Source organism: Falco punctatus, assembly GCF_963210335.1.
Source record: "Falco punctatus genome assembly, chromosome: 14".
NCBI lineage: Eukaryota > Metazoa > Chordata > Aves > Falconiformes > Falconidae > Falco > Falco punctatus.
In genome coordinates this window covers 2,569,525-2,588,640 of record NC_137594.1, presented here as the reverse complement: position 1 = coordinate 2,588,640, position 19,116 = coordinate 2,569,525, and the positions used below count along the sequence as shown (strand labels likewise).

Here is a 19,116-nt window from a genome sequence, read left to right as displayed (position 1 = left end):
TTTCTCTTTCCTTTGCAGCCAAGAAATTCATATTTCATGGGAGGTGAAAGTGAGTCCCGGCAGTAGCTGAGCGGCGGAGGGTGCCAAGGTATGGGCCAGCTGACAGCACAGGGTCGGATGCTATTTTTGGGAGCCAGACACTCTCCTCCTCATCCCAGACAAGCTCAGGGGATGCCCCTGACCCCCCCAAGCCCCAGCTGCAGGGATGCTCGGGGACCTCCCCGGCTGCTTTCCTGGCCCCGCAGCAACCCAGCCATGAGAGACAAAGTGTAAAGAGGCCATGGGGTTTGAGAAGGGGCCGGTTTGCAAGGGGAAGGGATTTTTCACAGCCCCAGCCAGAGCCACGCTGAGTAAGATCAACCCACCTGGGTAGGATTTAAATCCTTTAGGCAGTGGTTAAACACCCCTTTTTGGGGACAAAACCCCAAAGCATGTTTAGAGGCACCCCCGTGTCTCATAGAGCCAGTAAAAGCCCATAAAGCCAGGGAGTTTCTTTGTGGGACCCCCGCATGCCCCCCCCTCCATCTCCTGCCAGCCGTAGCGAAGGGTGTTTGCCTGGCTGGTGCCATGCAACCAGCAGATTGATTTTTTTTCCTTCCACCCACTCCCGTGCCCGTCCCTGAGCTGCTGTTGCGAGCCCGCAGTGCGTCCAGCCGCGATACCCACCCAGATAACAGCAGCCCCATCATGGGATGGTTTTTCATTCACCTTGCAGCGGCAGCCTGTGAGCCTACCCATGCTGAACCCCAGCTGGAGCCACAGCCCCGAGACCCCCAACCCAACCAGAGCCCCTTATAATAAGCCAGCCCTGCACATCTCCCAGCCCCATCCGGGCTTCGCTAGACGGGGCACTGTACATACAAACAGCAAGAACAGTCCCTGCCTTGCTAATCTCAATAGACGATACAAAGAGCAGATAGGCGAGGGGAAGCATTATCGCGCCTGATTTACAGATGGAGGGCTGAGTCACCGTGATTAACTGACTTACCCAAGGTCATGCAAGGGAGAGGCCGAGCCGAGCGCTGAACCCGGCTCTGCCGAGTGCCCCAGCAAGGCTATCCTCCGCTCCCCACCGAAGGGAAGGAGTTCTGCCTTCTGCCTGGAGTGATGCTCCGCTGAGCCCAGGCAGGGCTGAGCCTGTCGCTCTGTGAGCAGTGCTGCCGTCTCAACCCTATCTTCCTCCTTTGCTTCAGCAGCTGGTGGGGTTTTCTTGTTGGGTGGTGTGGGTTTTTTGCTGTTCACACGACCGTTTTCTCCCCTCACTGCTGTTTCCAACAGAGCAGGGTTTTGCTCTGGGGAGATGTTTCACCTGCTGCTGCCCTGCCCACAGTGGGGACGTTGTGGTCCCCTCGGTCTTCATGGTGTGGACCCCATACAGGGTCCTGGCTGAGGTGCATCAGCATCCCGCTAGTGGGATTCAGGGCTCTTCTCTCTTGGGAAGGAGATGATCTCAGGGCTGGGGGTGATGCGGTCCCCCAGGACATGTGTGCTGGGACAGCCCTGCAGGAATAACTGCTGAGGAGCTCAGGGAGCACAGGCAGCCCCAGGGGACCCTCGGCTCAGCTCCTCGGGCACAACCAGCTCTCAAGGCATGAAAAGCTGAACCACTTGGCTCGGGGTGCCAGAAAGCTGGGGTGGTGAATCACAACCCGTCTGGCACGTTGGGGCTCCCGGCAGGATGGGACCTGCCCCGCAGAGCAGCAGGCTGCACTCTGCCTCGCCTGCCAGGCTCCTGCCATCGCTGCTCGGCTTGTCCCTGTGTCCCTGAGCCACAGCAGGAGGCTGTAGCTGGCCCCACGTGAGCCCTGGTGTGGGAGGATGCTCCAGGGATGAGGAAAGGGCTGAGCACCCAACAGGGCACACAGTTGCAGGTGGGGATCACTCTCCCTGCGGCCAGCAGCCTGGTAATAAATATCACGTGCTTCTTTTTTTAAAGCATAATCTTCCTTTGCCCCTGTCTCATCCCTTTCCACCTCCTCTTTCAGGAGCTGAAACATTAAAACCCGAGAAGCGATACCAGAGGTAACCCAAAGAGGAGCTGGTCCCGTGGTCAGACTAAGGAGCGGGCTGAGAGCCTGTAAAAAAAAAAAGATTCAATAGTCCCTATTTTCATTTTATTTTGGGTTTCCCATTCTGCAAGGGGTGGGCTATGTCTGGGCTGGGTCCGTAAACCCTCTGGTGATGGATGCAGGCAGCTGCCTGAGGAATATCACTTTAAATCAACACACCCAGCCCTCCTTATCGAACGCCCGATCGGGAGCAGCAGGGGCTGAGCCTCACAAGAGGCCCCAGATTTCCTCCCCGTGCTGCTCCCAGGGCTCCGGAGCCATCAGGGCCCGATTCTGGGTGTGCAGATGGTGATGGACCATGGCCGCAGCCAGCGGGAGGGACCCCAACGCAGGGACAGGGACCCCCAAGCCCCAGCGTGGAGACAAACCTCAGGGTTTTGGGGAACAAAACCCTAATTTACACCTTGCCCTCATTCCCATGTACTGTCTGTCATTCACAGGGGATAAATTCATGCCCACCTCCTGCCCAGGCTCTGCCACCAGCACCAGGCATTCCAGCATGGCACATGGATCCCCTGCATCAGCAGGATGGTCCTGTGTGCCGCCGGCTCTGCGTTCCCCATCTCCAGCACTCTGCCAGCGCAGGGAGCTTCAGTGTTTGTTTCCCCTGGCACTCGCACTAATGCACCAGCAATCCCCAGCCCTCGCCATGCAAATCCTGCAGCTTTATGGATACACAAACGAGCCTTTCCTTACAAAAAAAAAAAAAAAAAAAATTAAAAAAGGCTCCTTTATGTGGCTGAAAGAGCACTGACTGTGATAATGTAGCGAGCGCTGGCCTTGAGTATTTTATCTTGGCAAGGAGCCTTTGCAAATTTAAACAGCAGCAAACAGGCTTTGCAGTTGTGGCTGGAAGAGACATAAGTGGTGCATTGTTTTGCAAGCAAAACCCTTGCATGCCAAAGGGCCGTGTGTGAGCTTTGGCCGGCACGCGGGGAGCAAGCACGATAGGGTCCGGCCGTATCAGCCCAGGATTCATTTCACTTAGCGGGGTGTGAAATTGTGGAGGAATTCAAGCCTGGCAGCTCAAACCAGAGAGGGGACCCCAGGGAGCGCCCCCCACAGCATTGCCTGCCCCTCCCTGCAAAGTCTTGCAGCATCTTTGCAGAAGGAGTGGTGGGGATGCAGCCGTGCCTCTGCTATCTCGATATATACGCGATAATATTATTAATGCATATGCACTGTACAGCATCGCAGAGCGCTAGGTGCTCACCCCAGCTTCTGTGCGCATGCAAAGCATCAGCTGTGAATGGAGAGATGAGCCGTGCACGCTGCAGAGACCCTGAAAAGATGCAGGTCACTCCCCTTTTCTTGCAGAAATTCTCATTTTCTGCTCAGATCGCTGCTGGGCAGGGATGGTGAGGCTGTGCAGTGTGAGGTGGTCCCCAAATGGGGCTGGGGAGCTGCTAGAATTACTCCCAGGATTAGACTAATATGCTGAATTTCACACTGCTTTGCAGCCAGGTCACCCCCTTCCCAGATCCCAGCAGTATCATGCCTTTGCCCCCTGCAGCAGACAGTAAGGAAGCATTTCTAGTGAGGGAGGAAAAAGAAACCCTTTCTGTTTCCAACAGACTTTTTTAAAGAGACTCTTTAAAACAGAGGTTTACTCTTTTTTTAATAAAGTCTGTGTCTGGGGCTAAAATCCTGGTGGTACCTTTTAAAAGGCTGCGCTTGACTTGTGCTTCATGTCTAATGCCCTGAGGTCCCTGAGCTGTAAAATCAACTGGTAAATTCAGGGCTCAGTTTTTACGGTTTCACCTACTTAACGGTGCCTAAAATTGCGGGGGCAGTTTGGGGGGGGGGGGGGGGGGGGGGGGCGGGGCGGGGTGCTGGGTATGTTAAAGTTAAGGCAGAGGCAGCAGAAGCTCAAGCCCTTTCTCTGGGGACAGGGCTTGCATTTCAGAGCAGTGGCTTGGCCGAAGGGATGCGGTGTGGGGGGAGTTGTGGTGGAGCAAAAGCCTGTTGCTGCACAGCCTGACCTCAGCACCCCTCCGGCCGCGGGAGCTGGGACACGGGACCATAGGGACACAGGGACATGGGGACAGGGAGCCGTTCCCAGCCTGGCCCGACAGCCCTTCCCGCTAATCCGTAGGTGGAGCTCTTCTGTCATCTTTTTCTGCTTATGTTGCGAAGAAGTAACCCAGAAATAGCTTCCCCGGAGGAAAAAAGTGCCTCCCTCAGCAGCTTTTGCCAAAGGTGCAATGCTCCGAGCATCCTTTGAAGAGCCAAAAGCTGGAGGGCTTTACCCCGAAGCTGCTGGGGTGGGGGCGGGGGGGGAGGGTTGTATGTGTGTCACACTGCCCGTTGCTCCATCCTCCTCCTCACTGCAGCGCCAAGAAAAGGGGCCAAACTCTATCCCCCCTCCCTCCGCTGTCCCCCTCCCCAGCTGACGGCCGCCCTTTCTCTCCCTTTTCCCCTCTGCAGGTCTGAAACGATGCGGCAGAGCCCCACCGGCGCTTGGGACCCCGCGCCGCCCCGGCCCCGGGGAGCCGCTGCCCCTCTCGCCGCCCAGGTGCCCACCAGAGGAGGACCATGCCCGTGACGGAGGGACGGCAGCTCGCAGCAGGACGGGAAAACGGGGCTTTCTAGCCCTTCCCTCCCCCTCGGTATCATGACTGGAGAGACCCAGCATGTTTACACCATTGGGGATACTGAGGCCAGCCCCAAAGACCCCGACAAGGACTTTGGCTTTGAAGGTTGCGGGGAGAAGGATGGGAGGGTGCTCGGCGGGGAGGGCACGTCCCCCTTCCCCGGCCCCAAGGACAAGGAGCCCCACAGCCAGCGGGAAGCTGTGATCCGGCCACAGCAAGCAGGGAAGATCGACTTCAAATCCCTCCACTGCAAACCCAAGTTCGGCAATGAGAGCACCTGGGGAGAGGTCAAGGGCAGCCCCCAGTCCCCCCCAGGCAAGGGTCGAGCCCGCGAACGCGGCCGGCGCTCGGGGAAGGGGGAGCGGGGCCACCACCAGCTCTACCGGCTCAGCATCACCGGCGCCCGGCCGAACCCCACCATCGGCATCGCCTACCCCCAGCAGAAGGTGACCCCCCCAAAGAAGCCAGAGGCAAACTGCAGCCCTGTGGCTGGCAGCTACCGCTTCCACGTGCCCAGCATCCCCCAGCGCGAGGCTGAGCTCCGGCAAGAAGACCTTGGCTTCAGCCGCTGCTTCCCTGATGCTGCTGCCGGCCGTACCTCCGCCAACTATACCTCACAGCCCACCCCCTCCCACGGCCCCAGAGGGCAGCCCCCCACTGCCAGCATCCCCCTCAAGAGCCCTGGCACCAATGGGCAGCTACATTATTTAGAGTTTCAGGCGAACAGGGCTGACTCCTGGCCTTCCCCGGAGAAGAGCTTTGCCGGTGCTAGCTACGGGATCTCGGTGCAGAAGCCCAGCTCTTTCCCCGAGGGTGGCAAAGCCAGCGCCCACGGTCTGGGGGCTTTGCCTTGCCAGTACCCCTTCCAGCTGCTGCATGATGCGGGGAAGGAGCCGTACCGCAGCGATGCGGGGAGCCAGGAGTACCTGGACGTTGGGCTTGCCACCGGCCAGCTGGCTCACGGCACCTTCGCCTTCCACTCGTCCTCCAGAGAGTGGCAAGAGGAGGCACTGAGCAGCAGCTCCTACGAGAGCGTGTCCCCCGAGGGCAGGCTGTACGGCTTGCCCCCTCCACCACCACCGCCGCCGTTTCTGCACCCGCTGCCTCCGCCAGCCCCGCACCACGGCCCTCTGCCGTGCTGCAAGGGCAGGAGCGAGCATCCCGCTGACCCCAATGGTGCTCTCTCGTCATCTGGTGCTATCGACCAAAACCCAAGCACTTTCCAAGAAAACCAAGCTGTTTTTCTGTCTAGTTTACACTCGCCTAGTATGCCAAAGCCAGTCGGTAAGAGGCAAGCCTCAGCGAAAGACAGTGTCCCCAGCCCACAGCTGCTGGCCCAGAGCAGCCCTCTGAGAAGGAACATGCCACCAAACTCTCTCTCCCAAGTGCACTTTCAGAGCAAAGCCTATTGCAGTTCTCCCGCGGGCAGCGCCAGCACAGGATCCGTGCCTTTCGAGACAAGCATTCCCACTACGGCACCCACCCACCCCAGGCTTGTGCAAGCTTGGGAAGGTGCCGCTAAGGCGTTTTCTCCCATGGACCAGAATTCAGCACCTTATTCAAACCCTGTTGGAAACCAGTTCTCATTCGAGTGCCAGTCTGTCCCCGAGCAGAGGCAGCACAGGCAGAAAAATGCCAGGATACCTTGGCAGCAAGTACACCTTACTTCTGCAATGCCGGGTCAAAACAGGCTAGAGCTGTCAAGACAGATCACCAGCCAGAAGCTCCCCTTCCCGCTGGGCACGTCAGAGTGGCAGGGGAGCACAAAAGCCCCAAAAGGGCCCCCTGTAAGTAACTCTCCAGGGTATCACGGCAAAAAGCTCTTGTCGGGAGAGAGCCTTGGGGTCCAGAGGGGAGACCCCAACTCAACGAGCGCTTTCTCTTTTGAGAGTGGGAAGGAGCCGGGGTCTCCTGCCTGTGACTCAAGAAGCAAAACCCTCTTCTACAGCATGGGTCAAGTAGGTCCTCCTCCTCCTCCCTCAAGGAGCTCGTCAGGCTCAGCGCTGGTCCTGCCTCCATCGGCCTTGGTAGCTGCCTCCCCTTGTGAGTCCCCGCTGCCATCCCCTGTCCCGAACCCCACCTGCGGCAGCACTTGCTCGTCACTCTCCCCCATGTCCAGCAGCCCGCTCAACCCCAGCTTCGAAGACAGCCAGATGTCCGGAGCGCTGACCCCCTCTCCCTTCTTCCAGCACCCCTGCCATCCCAAGGACAGCAACAAAACCTTCCACCCCTCTGACATCCTGAGCAACAGCTCACTTCATTACCACCCCACAGACTCCATCAAGTCCTTCCACTTCCCTCCTGATGCCCTGAAAGATGACAACCTCCTGAAATGCACCCCGGCGAGCCCATTCCACAAACCTGGCGTGGAGGTGGCCAAAGGATGCTCGGATGGGCTGGACGGGGAGCAGCCTCCACCACCATACTCTTCCCATCACTTACTGGCCAGCTCCCTCAGCAGCGCCAGCCTGGACCAGCTGGACGTGCTCCTGACCTGCAAGCAGTGCGACCAGAACTACAGCAACCTCTCCTCCTTCCTGCAGCACCGCCAGTTCTGCGCTTCCCATCCCACTCTACAGGGAGAGGGCAAGGATGCTCCCCGGGCAGCCGAGGGGCGGAAGACACTCCCCCCAGAGCCCCCCAAACCCCCCAGCCTGGGGCTCTCTCCAGACCACCAGGCGCATTTGTTGGCATTAAACAAGAGCGATGACTTCTTGCTGGATGGGGAAAGCAAAAGCGAGGGCAAGGAAGATGCTCTGAAGGGCGGTCTCTTCAATGGCCTCACCACCAGCTCCCTGCCGCTCACCGCCTCGGACCTGGACATCGATGATGCCAAGCTGGACAGCTTGATCACCGAAGCTCTCAACGGCATGGGATACCAGTCAGATAACCCAGAGATAGACAGCAGCTTCATAGATGTGTTTGCTGATGAGGAGCTGACGGGGATGAAGGCAGCCGGTGGTGGGATGTCCCACAAGGCGAAGGAAGCCCTGGCCTCAGAGAGCAAATCAAAGCAGGAAACAGCAGAAGAGAAGGCAGTGGGCCAGCCCAAGGCTGGCTATTTTTATGAAGATGGCCACCCGGGTGCGGAGCAGGCAAAGAGAGGAGCAGGAAAGCAGCACCTTCACAAGGGGAGGGCAGCGCAGAGGTTGGCAGCCCAGGAGCCAGATCCCGGGGCAGCAGGAGCAGAGAGGACAGCCAGGCTGCGGGCGGGCAGGAAGAATAGCGTCCCAGCATCCACCACCTCCTCCAAGTCCACCTCCAGCCAAAAGCATCCTAGGAAGTTCAGCCAGGAGCCTCCGGTGAAGGGTGAGGTGGGACCAGGCATTGCCACCAAGAGCTCCAAGCCACCCCGGTTCTCCATGAAGGACATGAAGAAGCGGAAGCCCCGAAGTGGCACGTGGAGCAAGGAGCTCATTCACAAGATCGTGCAGCAGAAGAACAAGCTGCACAAACTGCAAGCGAAGAGCAGCAAGCAGGCACAGTGCCCCCAGGTCACCGAGAGGCTGATGCCAGCTGCCAAGGAGGGCAAGTTTCAGGAGTACGACTATGTCTCCGACTCGGATGACGATAGGGCAGAGCGCAGCAAGCTCCGGGGGAGGAAGAAGCGTGGCACGGGATTCATCGGGAGGACCAAATGCAACTTCAGTAAGAAACGCCCAGGAAGAAGTGAGAGAGTCAAAGAGAAAGACCCAGCCTGGAGCTACAGCCGGAAAAGGGACAGTCAGAAAAGGGATATGACGGAGCATAGGGGGGTCCCAAGCCAGGAGGATGCCACAAAAGAGGATTGTGCTTCCAGAGTCCGAAGACGAAGCAGCCAGTCATCTACTGGCAGCAACCACAGCAGTAGCATGCCCAACGAGATGGGCACCAGCCCACCCCACACTGATGGCGCCGGCTCGGGCAGCGAGAAGGGAGGCACGCAGAGGAGGAGGCGGTTGGGCAGCCCGGCACATGCACCAAGGACTCCACTCAGCCTTCCCGAAGACAGGAGTCCAAAAAAGAGCCAGAAGAGCAAAGAGGACTTTCCCAGGGGGAGCAGGCGGTTTGGCTCAGCCAGACCTTTGCTAGCAGGCTCCAGGACAGGTCCGAGTACTGAACGAGATGTTGCTGTGATGGACTGTGGAAAGGAGGAACTGTTACCACAGCCCCAGGAAAGGCAGCTGCCCAGCACAGCCGCCCCGGGCAGGAGCCCCGCTGGGGTCTCCTGTAAGGAGGGGGTAGAAGAGCCCAAAGAAGCAGCAGATCACATGGGGGAGGCAGGAGAACCCACCTTGGAGTCTCAGGACTCACCCAAGCTCACCATGGTCAACCAGAGGCATCAGTTTTCCCCCTTCACGAGCGACGGGCTGAAGTACCATGCAGAAGAGCTAATTCCTACATCCCACGGCGATAACGAAGCTAGTCCTGGCAGCCTGAGTGCTGCCTATGCGGAAGCGGGCATCAAATACTTGAAGGCACACGGGCTGTGTGACGGTCGGAAGGACTACCCCACACCGGTTGCCCCGTACAGGGGGGATGCAGTGGGGATGATGCTCACTGCCAAGGCACCAGATACATATGTCAGCAGTGACAACTCCTTTTTCGATCCCAAAGGCCCCCCCAGTCACTACAATGACAACCTCTTCTCAAAGCCCCCAGCCTTGGGCTCCTCACACATGGATGACATGTACTTATGCCGGGATGACATCAATGCCAGCTCCTTCGAGCAGAAGCATGCCAGCATCTCCCCGTACGCTGCAGAAACGCCGCAGGGCAAGGTCTCCTCCCCTCTCAGCTTTGATTCCTCTTCAATATTTGGAGATCTTCCTGTCACCGAGTTTGATCCACCACTGTACGAGACTGTTTCTGCGAGCAAGGATGGTTATGTGACAACATTCACCTGTCCTGGCAATCCCCCCAGCAAGCCACTGCCATTTGAGCAACCGTATCCACCGTTCATGCCAGAGAAAGACTGGTCCCTCATGGAGGAGGTGGCTCCGATGCTGCCAGAAGACATGACTCAGTTCCAGAGCCTTTCAGTGGAGAAGCCACTAGCCAAGAAATTCCCTGAGGAAGGACCTGTCCCTACCAGCCAACTTTCCCTGCCACTACCAGACAGGATAACAGATTATAACGTGACTTTTATGAACAACATATCAGCTGATGAGCTGGAGATCAAGCGATTAGTCACAGAGCTGGAAAATCAACTGCAAACCAGCAAGCTGGATAACGAGGCATCCGTTGCCCTTCAGAAACCCGAGCAAGACGTTGCTGCCCACCTGCAAGGACAGGCGGCTGAGCAGTTCCCACCACTGCCAGTCGAGCAAGAGACAGGCCATGAGAAAGGACTGTTTTTGGCAGATGAGCTGGGCAGTTCAAGCCTCTGCATCGGGGAGAGGCTGGGAGGTGAGAAGCCAGCCATTGCGAGCACCCGTGGGGACTATGAGAGACCCAGGGAGCCCTGGCCATGCCCGGTGGAGCTGGGGTCACTGGAGGCAGGGATATGCACGCCAGCCCCGCTTGCTGCAAACCGTTTCTGCTCCAAGGACAACAGTGAGCAGCTCCGAGGAGCCACGGCCACCAAGGAAAGTGACCCCGGAAAGATGGAAAATGGGTCTTCCTCCAAAAGTCTGCCTGGCTCACACACACCAGACCAAACAGAGGCTCCCGTCTACACAGAGCCCATGACAAAAAGCCCTCCCGCTGTCACCAACTCCGTGTTCCCCAAGATCCTGGAGGCAGCAGAAGTGTCCAAAGATCCCCTGCCATCCCTGCCACGCCAGTGCAGTGCCGAGAGCTTCCCTGTGCCGGGGAAAGCAGATGAAAGCTTCACTGGTGCTGCAGAGCTGGAGAAGTTTGATGCCCATCTTCCAAACTGTAAACCTGAATTTGGATTTCAGCAGGGTCCCACTCCAGGCTTGGATCTCACCTTTTCGCCTCACATCAAAGAGGTCCCAGATACAGAAGAAAGACTTTTAAGCAGGCCCGAGTCACCCAAAATGGCAAAAAGTGCCGAGGACTTCAAAGGGGATGGTGATGGGTCTGCGTTGACAGAAGAAACGGAGGACAGGAAGAGCCCCACCACCTATCCAGCCCCTGGAGCCAGTGACAAAGCCAGCAAGCAGAAGGTGCTCCTGTTCGATATGCTGAGTCTGCCCAAGGAGAGCGACTGCAGCTCCCAGAAGGTGTTGGCACCCCAGGAGACAGCTGCCAACCCTCTGCAGCAGCTGCAGCTCTTCGTTGCCCGAACAGTAAAGAGCAACGAAGAGGAGCTGTTGATGCCGTGCTTCCCCATGCTGCTTGCCCCCAGCCACCCCTCTGCCACCACCCGCATCCAGCCGGAGCAGAAAGAGGAGAGTGGTGGTGCCATGGAGGGGGAAAGTCGGACATACTGCCCTGACCAAGGAGAGGGGGATGTCCTCATTGGAGGCAACACGGAAAACGCCGCTGCCCCAGCAGAAGAGGCCGTGCTTTTCTCTGGTGGATGTGAGCAGCTGGAGTCATTCAGTGCAGTCGGCTCTTACCATGCAAAACAATCCACGCTCGTGAAGCCAGAGCTGCAAAATAATGTAACGGAGCTGCAGCACTTAGCAAATGAACACGTGGAACTGAATGACATTAATATCCGTGCAGATGGTGTTTCCCAAGAGTGTAATGACCTCTTGCCACTCGAAAACATAGAGGTGACCCCACTGCCAGGGCAAGGAAAGAAAGCCTATCAGCTCATGGAAGAGCCAGAGCAAGATAAAACCAAAGCAACCTTGGCATTTAAAAAACATGAGCAATCGCATTTAAGCCATAGTTTGCTCGAGGAAGAAACACTGGGCAGTGCAGCAGCAGAGAGGCTGGAAAGGATTCAGGTGGGGCAGGGGGCACAGCCCCAGCGCAGTGCTCCCGCAAGTCCCACCAGCTCCCCCAGGCCCTCCAAGGAGGATCCCCACCAGGATCACCACTTGGTGCAGGAGACAAAAGCCAGAACAATCATTGCAAAGGTTCCCAGAGAAGGAAATGGCAAGAAGTCCCTCAATGGCTGTCATTACACAAGCGAATCTCCAGCCAACCTGCCCTTGCCAGCCAATTTTTCTCACCCTAAATGTTTGCAAAGCGGTGGGGCTGAGGGAGGAGAGGTCCCCAGCTTTGGCACTCAGCTCTCAGGTCAGAAGAAATATGGTGTGTCCCCGCTTAATGCATCAAGTTCATTCACCATGAAAAGGTGTCCTCCTGAGGCCAACAGCCATTGTGTCCATCACCCCTCCGTGAGCCCGGTAGAGCAAGGGACATGGAAAAGGGCACCCACCTTTCCTCCCTTACTGCATCACTGCGGGGCCGTGGCAATGGAGACAGTCAAGGATGGTCACCATCACCTCCCCGACGGTGTTTTGAGTAACTATGGATCACCTGAAAGAGAAGGGACAGCAAGACCCTGTGCTCTGCTGCACACCGATCGTCTGGTGGGCTCTGCCTTGGAGATGGATGGTGCCCAGCAACCGCACGGGAAGGGCTGCTCTCTTCCCTGCTCAACACCTTTTGACCAGAAGGGTGTTGGGAAAGAGGTACCCGAAAGCACCGGCGCTGGGCTGTCAAGTTCTCATTTTAAAGAAAACCAAGTGTGCACTATCACAGATACAGTCATCAACTCCATTCCTCCAGAAACCCAAAATTACCCAGCCCAGACCACAACGGGTCTTCTGCCAATCAGAGAAAGAGAGGTGAACCTGAACCAAGAGAACAGGCTTGAAAGCTGCTCTGAGGATGGAAATGAGCATCAAAGTGAACCAGAGGCTTTGTGCAATGGTTCTGCTGTTCAGCAGGTGCCAGCTAGTGTCAACAGAGGTCTTACAGGTACTGAAGATCTTGGTCCTGATGACTTAAATGGTCACAAGTTTTCAGAGGCAGCAGAGGTGGGACCTGATCTTTCCAAAACCACAGAGAATGTAGGAAAGAGTTTAAAAGGGGAGAAGCCCAAAAGCGATAGGGCTGGAGAAGCTGCAAGTTGTGTGTTAAACAGTATGGGCCAAGGAGAGGGCAACACGCCTGACAGTACTCCAAACCCTTCCCAAACTGAACTTCACAATGAAAAGAAGCCAAATGGGCTCCCGGTGACCTGTGACATTTGTTCAGCTACTTTTCGGTCCAAACCTGGCCTGACCAGGCACAAAGCTGTCAAGCACCAGGTGAAGAGCAGTGGCGTACCACAGCCCAGCAAGACTCCCAGGTCTGCTTTGATTCCTACAGACAAGACATCGAAAGCAGCCCAAAAGGTGCCCACAAGGAGCCTGAAGACATCAGTCAAAGACAAAACCTGCAGCTCACAGATGCTGACCCCCAACATTGAACACGTCTCCCAGAAAATATGCCCAGAACTGGAGAAAGAGCCCAGCACGCAGATGCAAGAAGTGGTCAGCAGAGTGCTCAGTGACCTCAGCGTGATCTCCTTCGAGATGTCCCAGGAGTTGCACCACACACGTGTTCTCCAGAGGGAGATGAAGGCAAAGGGACCGCGCTTGGAGACAAGGGGAGCAGGCAAGGCAGCAGCTGGGAAGCTGGACACGGGACAGCAAGCCAGGAAGGGAGAAAAGGGCAGAAGGAGCCAAAGCAAAGATCCCGGAGAAGTGAACAGCAATTCTGAAAAGAAGCTAAACAGAAAAGCGAGACGAAGGAAAGCAAAGGTGTTTCCCAGCAGAACTGAGCCCGATGGTCCATGTGAGCTGGAGAAGAGCACAGGTCCTCCCCCTGCTGTCCTCAGCTCTGGTCTGCCCAGGATCACAGAGGGCTTGCATGAGCCAGGTGGTTGCATCTCCACAGAGGAGCAAAATAGGTCCAACTCAACCCAGCAGTCTCAAAAAGCTAAACAGTCCCCCTGTGCAGCTGAACTTGCAGAGGATCTGGGTGACAGGATGGTGTCTTCAAAGGAGATGGTCAGCAAGGGGTCAGTGGCGAGCACAGTCGCCTGTCCTGGGGAGGTGGAAGATCCAAACAGAGTGGAAGACACACAGGATTGCAAACAGCGGGTTAGCGGGTTTGTGAAGCAAGTGGCAAAGGGATTGGGCAAGGTAGGCAAAGAGCAGCATTGTGGTACTGATGGCGCAGAGGAGGTGGATGCTGAGACAGGAGACAGTCCAGGGGCAAGCAGTGGTTCTGGGAATGGGAGTGATGCCCCGCAGGGTCCCACGGCTCCTGCCGAAGGCGGTCTGCCGCTGGAGACATGTCATTCAGCAGCCACTCAAAATGTTCCTGGGCAAGGCACTCTGCAGACCACGGCAGGGACCAGCCCTCCTCCTGCAGAGCCAAAGCAATGGGTGAAGGCAGACATGCCACCAGGCAGAGAGCATTGCATGGAGAGCACGGCCGTCTCAGACTTCCAGAGCTTGTTTGATGATGACTCCACATTCTCCCAGCTGTTCCCCCGGGACGACCAGTTTGTCCGGAGAAAGTGCACACGGGTGTATGGGAAGCGCAGCAAGAAACCCAAGCCCACCACTGAGGTAAACCTCCAGCCAGCGGGTGCTGTCGACCTCTTCACGATCCGACTAGCTTCTGACCTCAGTGAAAACAGCTCCTTCTGTGTCACCAAGGACCCTTGCGAATACGAAACCATCTCTGTTGACGATGCCTTAATGCTCAACATGTGTCACGGCAGCAAGGCAAAGAGCGGAGATGCCGCTCCCAGCGGATCTAGAAGCATTGCGCTGAGATCGGGCTGCGAGATTGACCACGGGAAGGAGGACATTGACCTGGAAGACAACATGCTAACCTTCCTGTGCCAAAGCAGCCAGGTGGACAACATCCCCAGCTTGAACATCTGGGGGAGTCTGGAGAAGGAGGGAGAAAGCCTCTCTGCTGAGGACATGTTTGAGCCTCTGATGGACCTTGAGGATGAGCACTCACTCAGAGAAGCAAGCTCTGAGCCCCCCGAGCTGGCGGAGGAGCCCTACGATGGCAAGGCTAATGAAGACTCAGACTCTCCTGAGTTTCATACCATCGACATCGAGATGCTGAATGCAAAGCTGAAAATGAGAGACGTGTGCTTCTTCAGCCCTTGTGAAGACCTTCCTGGCCAGGAGGAGGACAATGCTGTGAGTTATAAGCCAAAGCCGGGCCAGCACAGCAAGCACAGAAGTAAGCCAGAAGATGGGAAACTGGGGAAAAACCGCAGTGAGCTAACCATCAAGACCAAAGACAAGCAGTACAAATGCAAAGTCTGCTTCCAGTGGTTCCTGACATTGGGGGAGCTGGACTTCCACAAGCTCTCCCATAACCCTTCCCCTCCACCTACCTGCTACATGTGTGTCCAGCGCAAATTCAGCTCCCGGGAGCAGCTGAGGGACCACCTGAAGGAGAAGCACGCCAAAAACAAAGCAGGTCTGTGGGCTTGCGGGATGTGCCTAAAGGAGATCTCTGATGTCTGGATGTACAACGAGCATCTCCGGGAGCACGCCACCCAGTTCGCTCGCAAGGGGCAAGCGCAGAAGTCCGTGATGGGCCTGCCAGCCTGCTTCGGTGAGGACAATGCTGCCGTCACCCACTTCCTCAACACCATCATGTATCGGAAGCCCAGCAGGTCCTCCCGGCACGCCAACCCTAGCAGCAAGCATGTGTTTAGCAGAGAGAGCAAGAGCCCCAAGGAGCTGCCTCTCGAGCAGGAGGCCAAGGCAATGAAAGACCCCTTGGAAAGCAACGTCAAGGTGAAGCCACCTGCACCCAGCTCCTCTAAAGCATCCACCAATCCGTCTCCAGAGCACAAAGCGAAAAGCGAAGGCACCCCGAAATCTGTCCCCATGCACCCAGACTGCAAGGACCCTTCCAGGGACTGTCATCACTGCGGCAAACAGTTTCCCAAACCCTTCAAGCTCCAGCGGCACTTAGTCGTGCACAGTTTACAGAAGATTTACTTGTGCCACAAGTGTCCCATGTTCTACCAGGAAACAAAGGAGCTGCGAAACCACCTCAGCCAGGAGCATGGCATAGTGGAGGAGCAGGAGATCAAGCACACCACCCTGTATGCCTGCGAGCTCTGTGCAGACGTCATGCATGTTATCAAGAAGTCCTTCATCTGCAGCATGTGCAACTACACCTTCTCCAAGAAAGAGCAGTACGACCGGCACATGGAGAAGCACCTGGCAGGAAGCAACAAGACTTTCAAATTCAGAGGGGTCATGAGGCCTGGCATTGCCTCTAGGGAGAGCAGGGAGAAGGTGAAAGAGGATGGCTCTCTCCGGGAGGGCATGCCGCCGAGCAAGAAGAGGAAGGTTGTTCACCACAGCAGCTCGCTCCCATGCAGCTCGCCGGTCCACCTGGACCACACTAGTGACCTTCAGCTAGTAGAGGCTGCAAGCCCCAGCCTGCAAGCTCCCACCGCCTCCTTCCCTGCAACTCCCAGTGACCCGGGAGCACCCCAACCCCCTGTGAAAACAGAAGACTTGGTGGGTGACTTCTCCGACCTCCTGGCAGAGATGGAGAAATCCCAGTTTGATGCCCTGCCTCCGCCACCCTGCCTCTCCCTGCCTTTGCCACAGGCTGCGGCGAGCAGCCCAGAGCTTGGCCATATCACTGCCCTGTCTATCGAAGAGCTGGAGAAAGGAGCATTTGATGGGAAACCACTTCCTTTCTTGGACTCGCCCGAGTTTACCATTGACCTTGCTGGGTTGGCTTGTAACCAGGCCACAGACCAAAAACTCTCTCCTCCACACCTGACTGAGAAACGTGGCTACACCGATGCCCATAAAAGAGCAATCGCAGGCAACAAAGATGAATATATAGTGGGTGTCCTGGAAAATCCCAGTGCAGCCAGCGATGCCATGAATGGGATCCCATTTCTCCAGCTTGCCAAGAAGGTCTCAGAGCTTCCTTCCCCACAGGCAGAGGTTCCATCAGCCAAGGAGACCCATAGATGGGGCAGCCCCAGTGCCAGTGATGCCTCTTCTTGTGAAGGTGCCTCTAAGGCCGCATCTCCAGAAGCTGCGCACCACCCCCTGCCCCTGAAGGACAGGACGGCATCGCCCACCCTGAACGGGGCTGCCAAAGATTTGGTCCCACAGAAGACCGCAGGTGGCCAGCCCAGCAGTGAGGCTGCCCCTGGCATGGGCAGCCCTGATGGCAGTGCAGAGGAGGCTCAGCAACCCATCTCGGGGAGGGAGAAAGCCGTGCCTGAGGCCAAGGACAGTAGCACTGACACCAAGGAGCAAGGTGGCAACCCAAGCAAATCCACTGGCCACCAGCCCCAAGGTGAGGCGTCCAGCAACACCGTGAGACACGGCCACGTGGAGCCGAGCAAAGCCGCCGGCAAGTTTCACCCTAAGAGGAGGAAAGAGCACAAGTCCTTGAGCCACCGGGGCAGCCCCGGCTCCCGGGAGAACATGGAGGGAGATGGGAAAAAGAAAAAAGCCCGGACCCCATGCCCGGCAAGGAGTGAGAGCACCAGCGACCTCAAAGGCACCGGCTGGAGCAACGCCGAAGCTTCTGCCCTCTCCCCCGGGAGGAGGGAGGCACACTGCAACAAACTGGTACCCAAGCCCAAAACAGGCTCCCAGCTGAAGAAGATGGTCCTGGACACTTACAATCAGAAGAAGGGGGAGCTCCATCATGCCAACGGGGACATGAAACGCAGGAAGGCCATTCTGGGGAAGAGCCTCCACCAAGTGTTGGCCAAGGGGCCAGTGCCGTCCCCGCACGGCTCCTTGCACAGCCCGCGTGCTGCCCGCGGTGCCAAGCCGGCCGGCTCATCCAGCTACCGCACCGCCGAGTCCCAGAACAACCTGCTAAGCCAACTCTTTGGGCAAAAATTAACTAGCTTTAAAATTCCTTTAAGAAGAGATACTTCAGAATAATTTATGGAAGTGACTTATGGTGATCCTCAGCTGCTTTCATGGGGTTTGCAAGGGAAAAATTATCAAAGCATTAAATTCGTTTGTGTAGCATGATTTCTCTGTCTAGCTTAAATGAACTTGCACTGCAGCCTCTGTGAAATAGTTTGCTTTGTGTCTACTAATCTACTTTAATTCACCTGATTTATCATGCAAATGCTAGAACTTTGATGTTGCTGATGATTTTCATGAACTGAAATTGTAATCGCTTTGGGCAGACTGAATCGTCGAGAGCAATTGCTTTATTGCAGAAGTGCTGAGGTTATAAGGATACTTGCAAATCTCAGACCCTTTTGAGTCTGTGTCTGTGTTATCTTTGTACAAAGTACTTGAAGAGATGAACTTCATTCCGTAGACGTCTTATTCATAAGGTGCAGTACACTGTAGAAAGCAAATTTTTTTTTTGAAGATTTTGCACAAATAATCCCGTACAATTCATTTAATTGGGAGCTGGCCTAAGAGATGATACAATTAGGGGAGAAAAAAAAATTAAATTAAGAATCAAGTGTCCTATATTTTGACAGCCATCCCTATGAATTTGTTTCTACATCGTCAAGAGAATAACGAACCAGCTCTGGGGCTGCTGGGGCTGCCCGAGCCCTTCAGAGGATGCTGCCGCTCTGTGACCACTGTGGACGATGTAACCAGAGGAGAGCCGCCACCGCGAGCAAACTGCACCTTGACACTTGTGACAAACTCTGATATTTTGGGTGGGGTGGGGTGGGGGTGTGTGCGTGCGTGTGTTTTCTTTTTGTTTGTGAGGGGAATTTTTGCGCAACGACAAAACTGTGCCAACTTACCGCACCAAACCGGTACTGTCCGAGTGCCCTCAACAGTATCACTTCTAAACTATCTTACTGTATTGAGTTAGTGGCTATATAGGTATCCGCTTTTTACTATGCAGTTACTGGTGCTATTCTTCTTTTGTAATGTGAATACAGACTTCCTTGATTGAAAAATAAAAGGGAACCGTTAGGAAGTAGCCGTTACCTGTAAAAGAAAACAAAGCAGGAAAAAAAAATTTTAAAAATCCAACTTTAGAGGAAAAAATCCTGTATGCTGGTACTCCATAGTGACAAAAAGGTTACGTCACATTAAACAAGCGCGTTATACAACCGAACTTTTGAATCCGGAAAGAAATCTCAGGTGCAAACAAGGACATGGAGGATAATTAAAATACTATTGAAATACTCCCAAGTCAAGGAGGTGAAGTAATGCACTGATGTGATATGAACAGTCAGAGTACTTTGCGTCTGTCCTGCAATTATTTTTTGTTTTGTTTTAGATTTAAAAGGAAAAAAAAGAGGCTTTATTCTGTTAATATGTATCTTTACAATTCTTTGTATTGTATAAAAATATTGTAGGTAATTTACCTTGGGTGCAATGTGTTCTGTCAAAAGTTTTTATTTTGATATTTTGTCAGAGAAGCAGAGAGAGCAGGAAACGCCGTTTTATGATGTTGTATGTGTGCTTTTAAAGTGCCTCTTTAATATTGTTAAATAAAGTATGAGATGAAAATATGGGGTGGTACTGTAAAATCATACATGATTAATCTTTTCAAATATATTCCAATATTTTCACAGAAATTCCCTGTCTGCGTGATGTTTG

General features: G+C 55.4%; 1 protein-coding gene across 2 annotated transcripts in view; it reads left to right on the top strand.

Annotated features, from left to right (window-relative positions):
- The window catches only part of ZNF469 (zinc finger protein 469), a 239,719-nt gene extending 220,625 nt beyond the window's left edge, over nt 1–19,094 (top strand). For both annotated transcript variants that reach the window (XM_080410620.1, XM_080410621.1), the window contains 2 exons: nt 19–88; nt 4,497–19,094. In XM_080410620.1, coding sequence (XP_080266746.1) covers nt 4,684–17,472 — 12,789 coding nt within the window. In that variant the 5' untranslated portion in view covers nt 19–88; nt 4,497–4,683 and the 3' untranslated portion in view covers nt 17,473–19,094. The remainder of the gene's footprint in view (nt 1–18; nt 89–4,496) is intronic.
- Nucleotides 19,095–19,116: the final 22 nt, after the last annotated feature.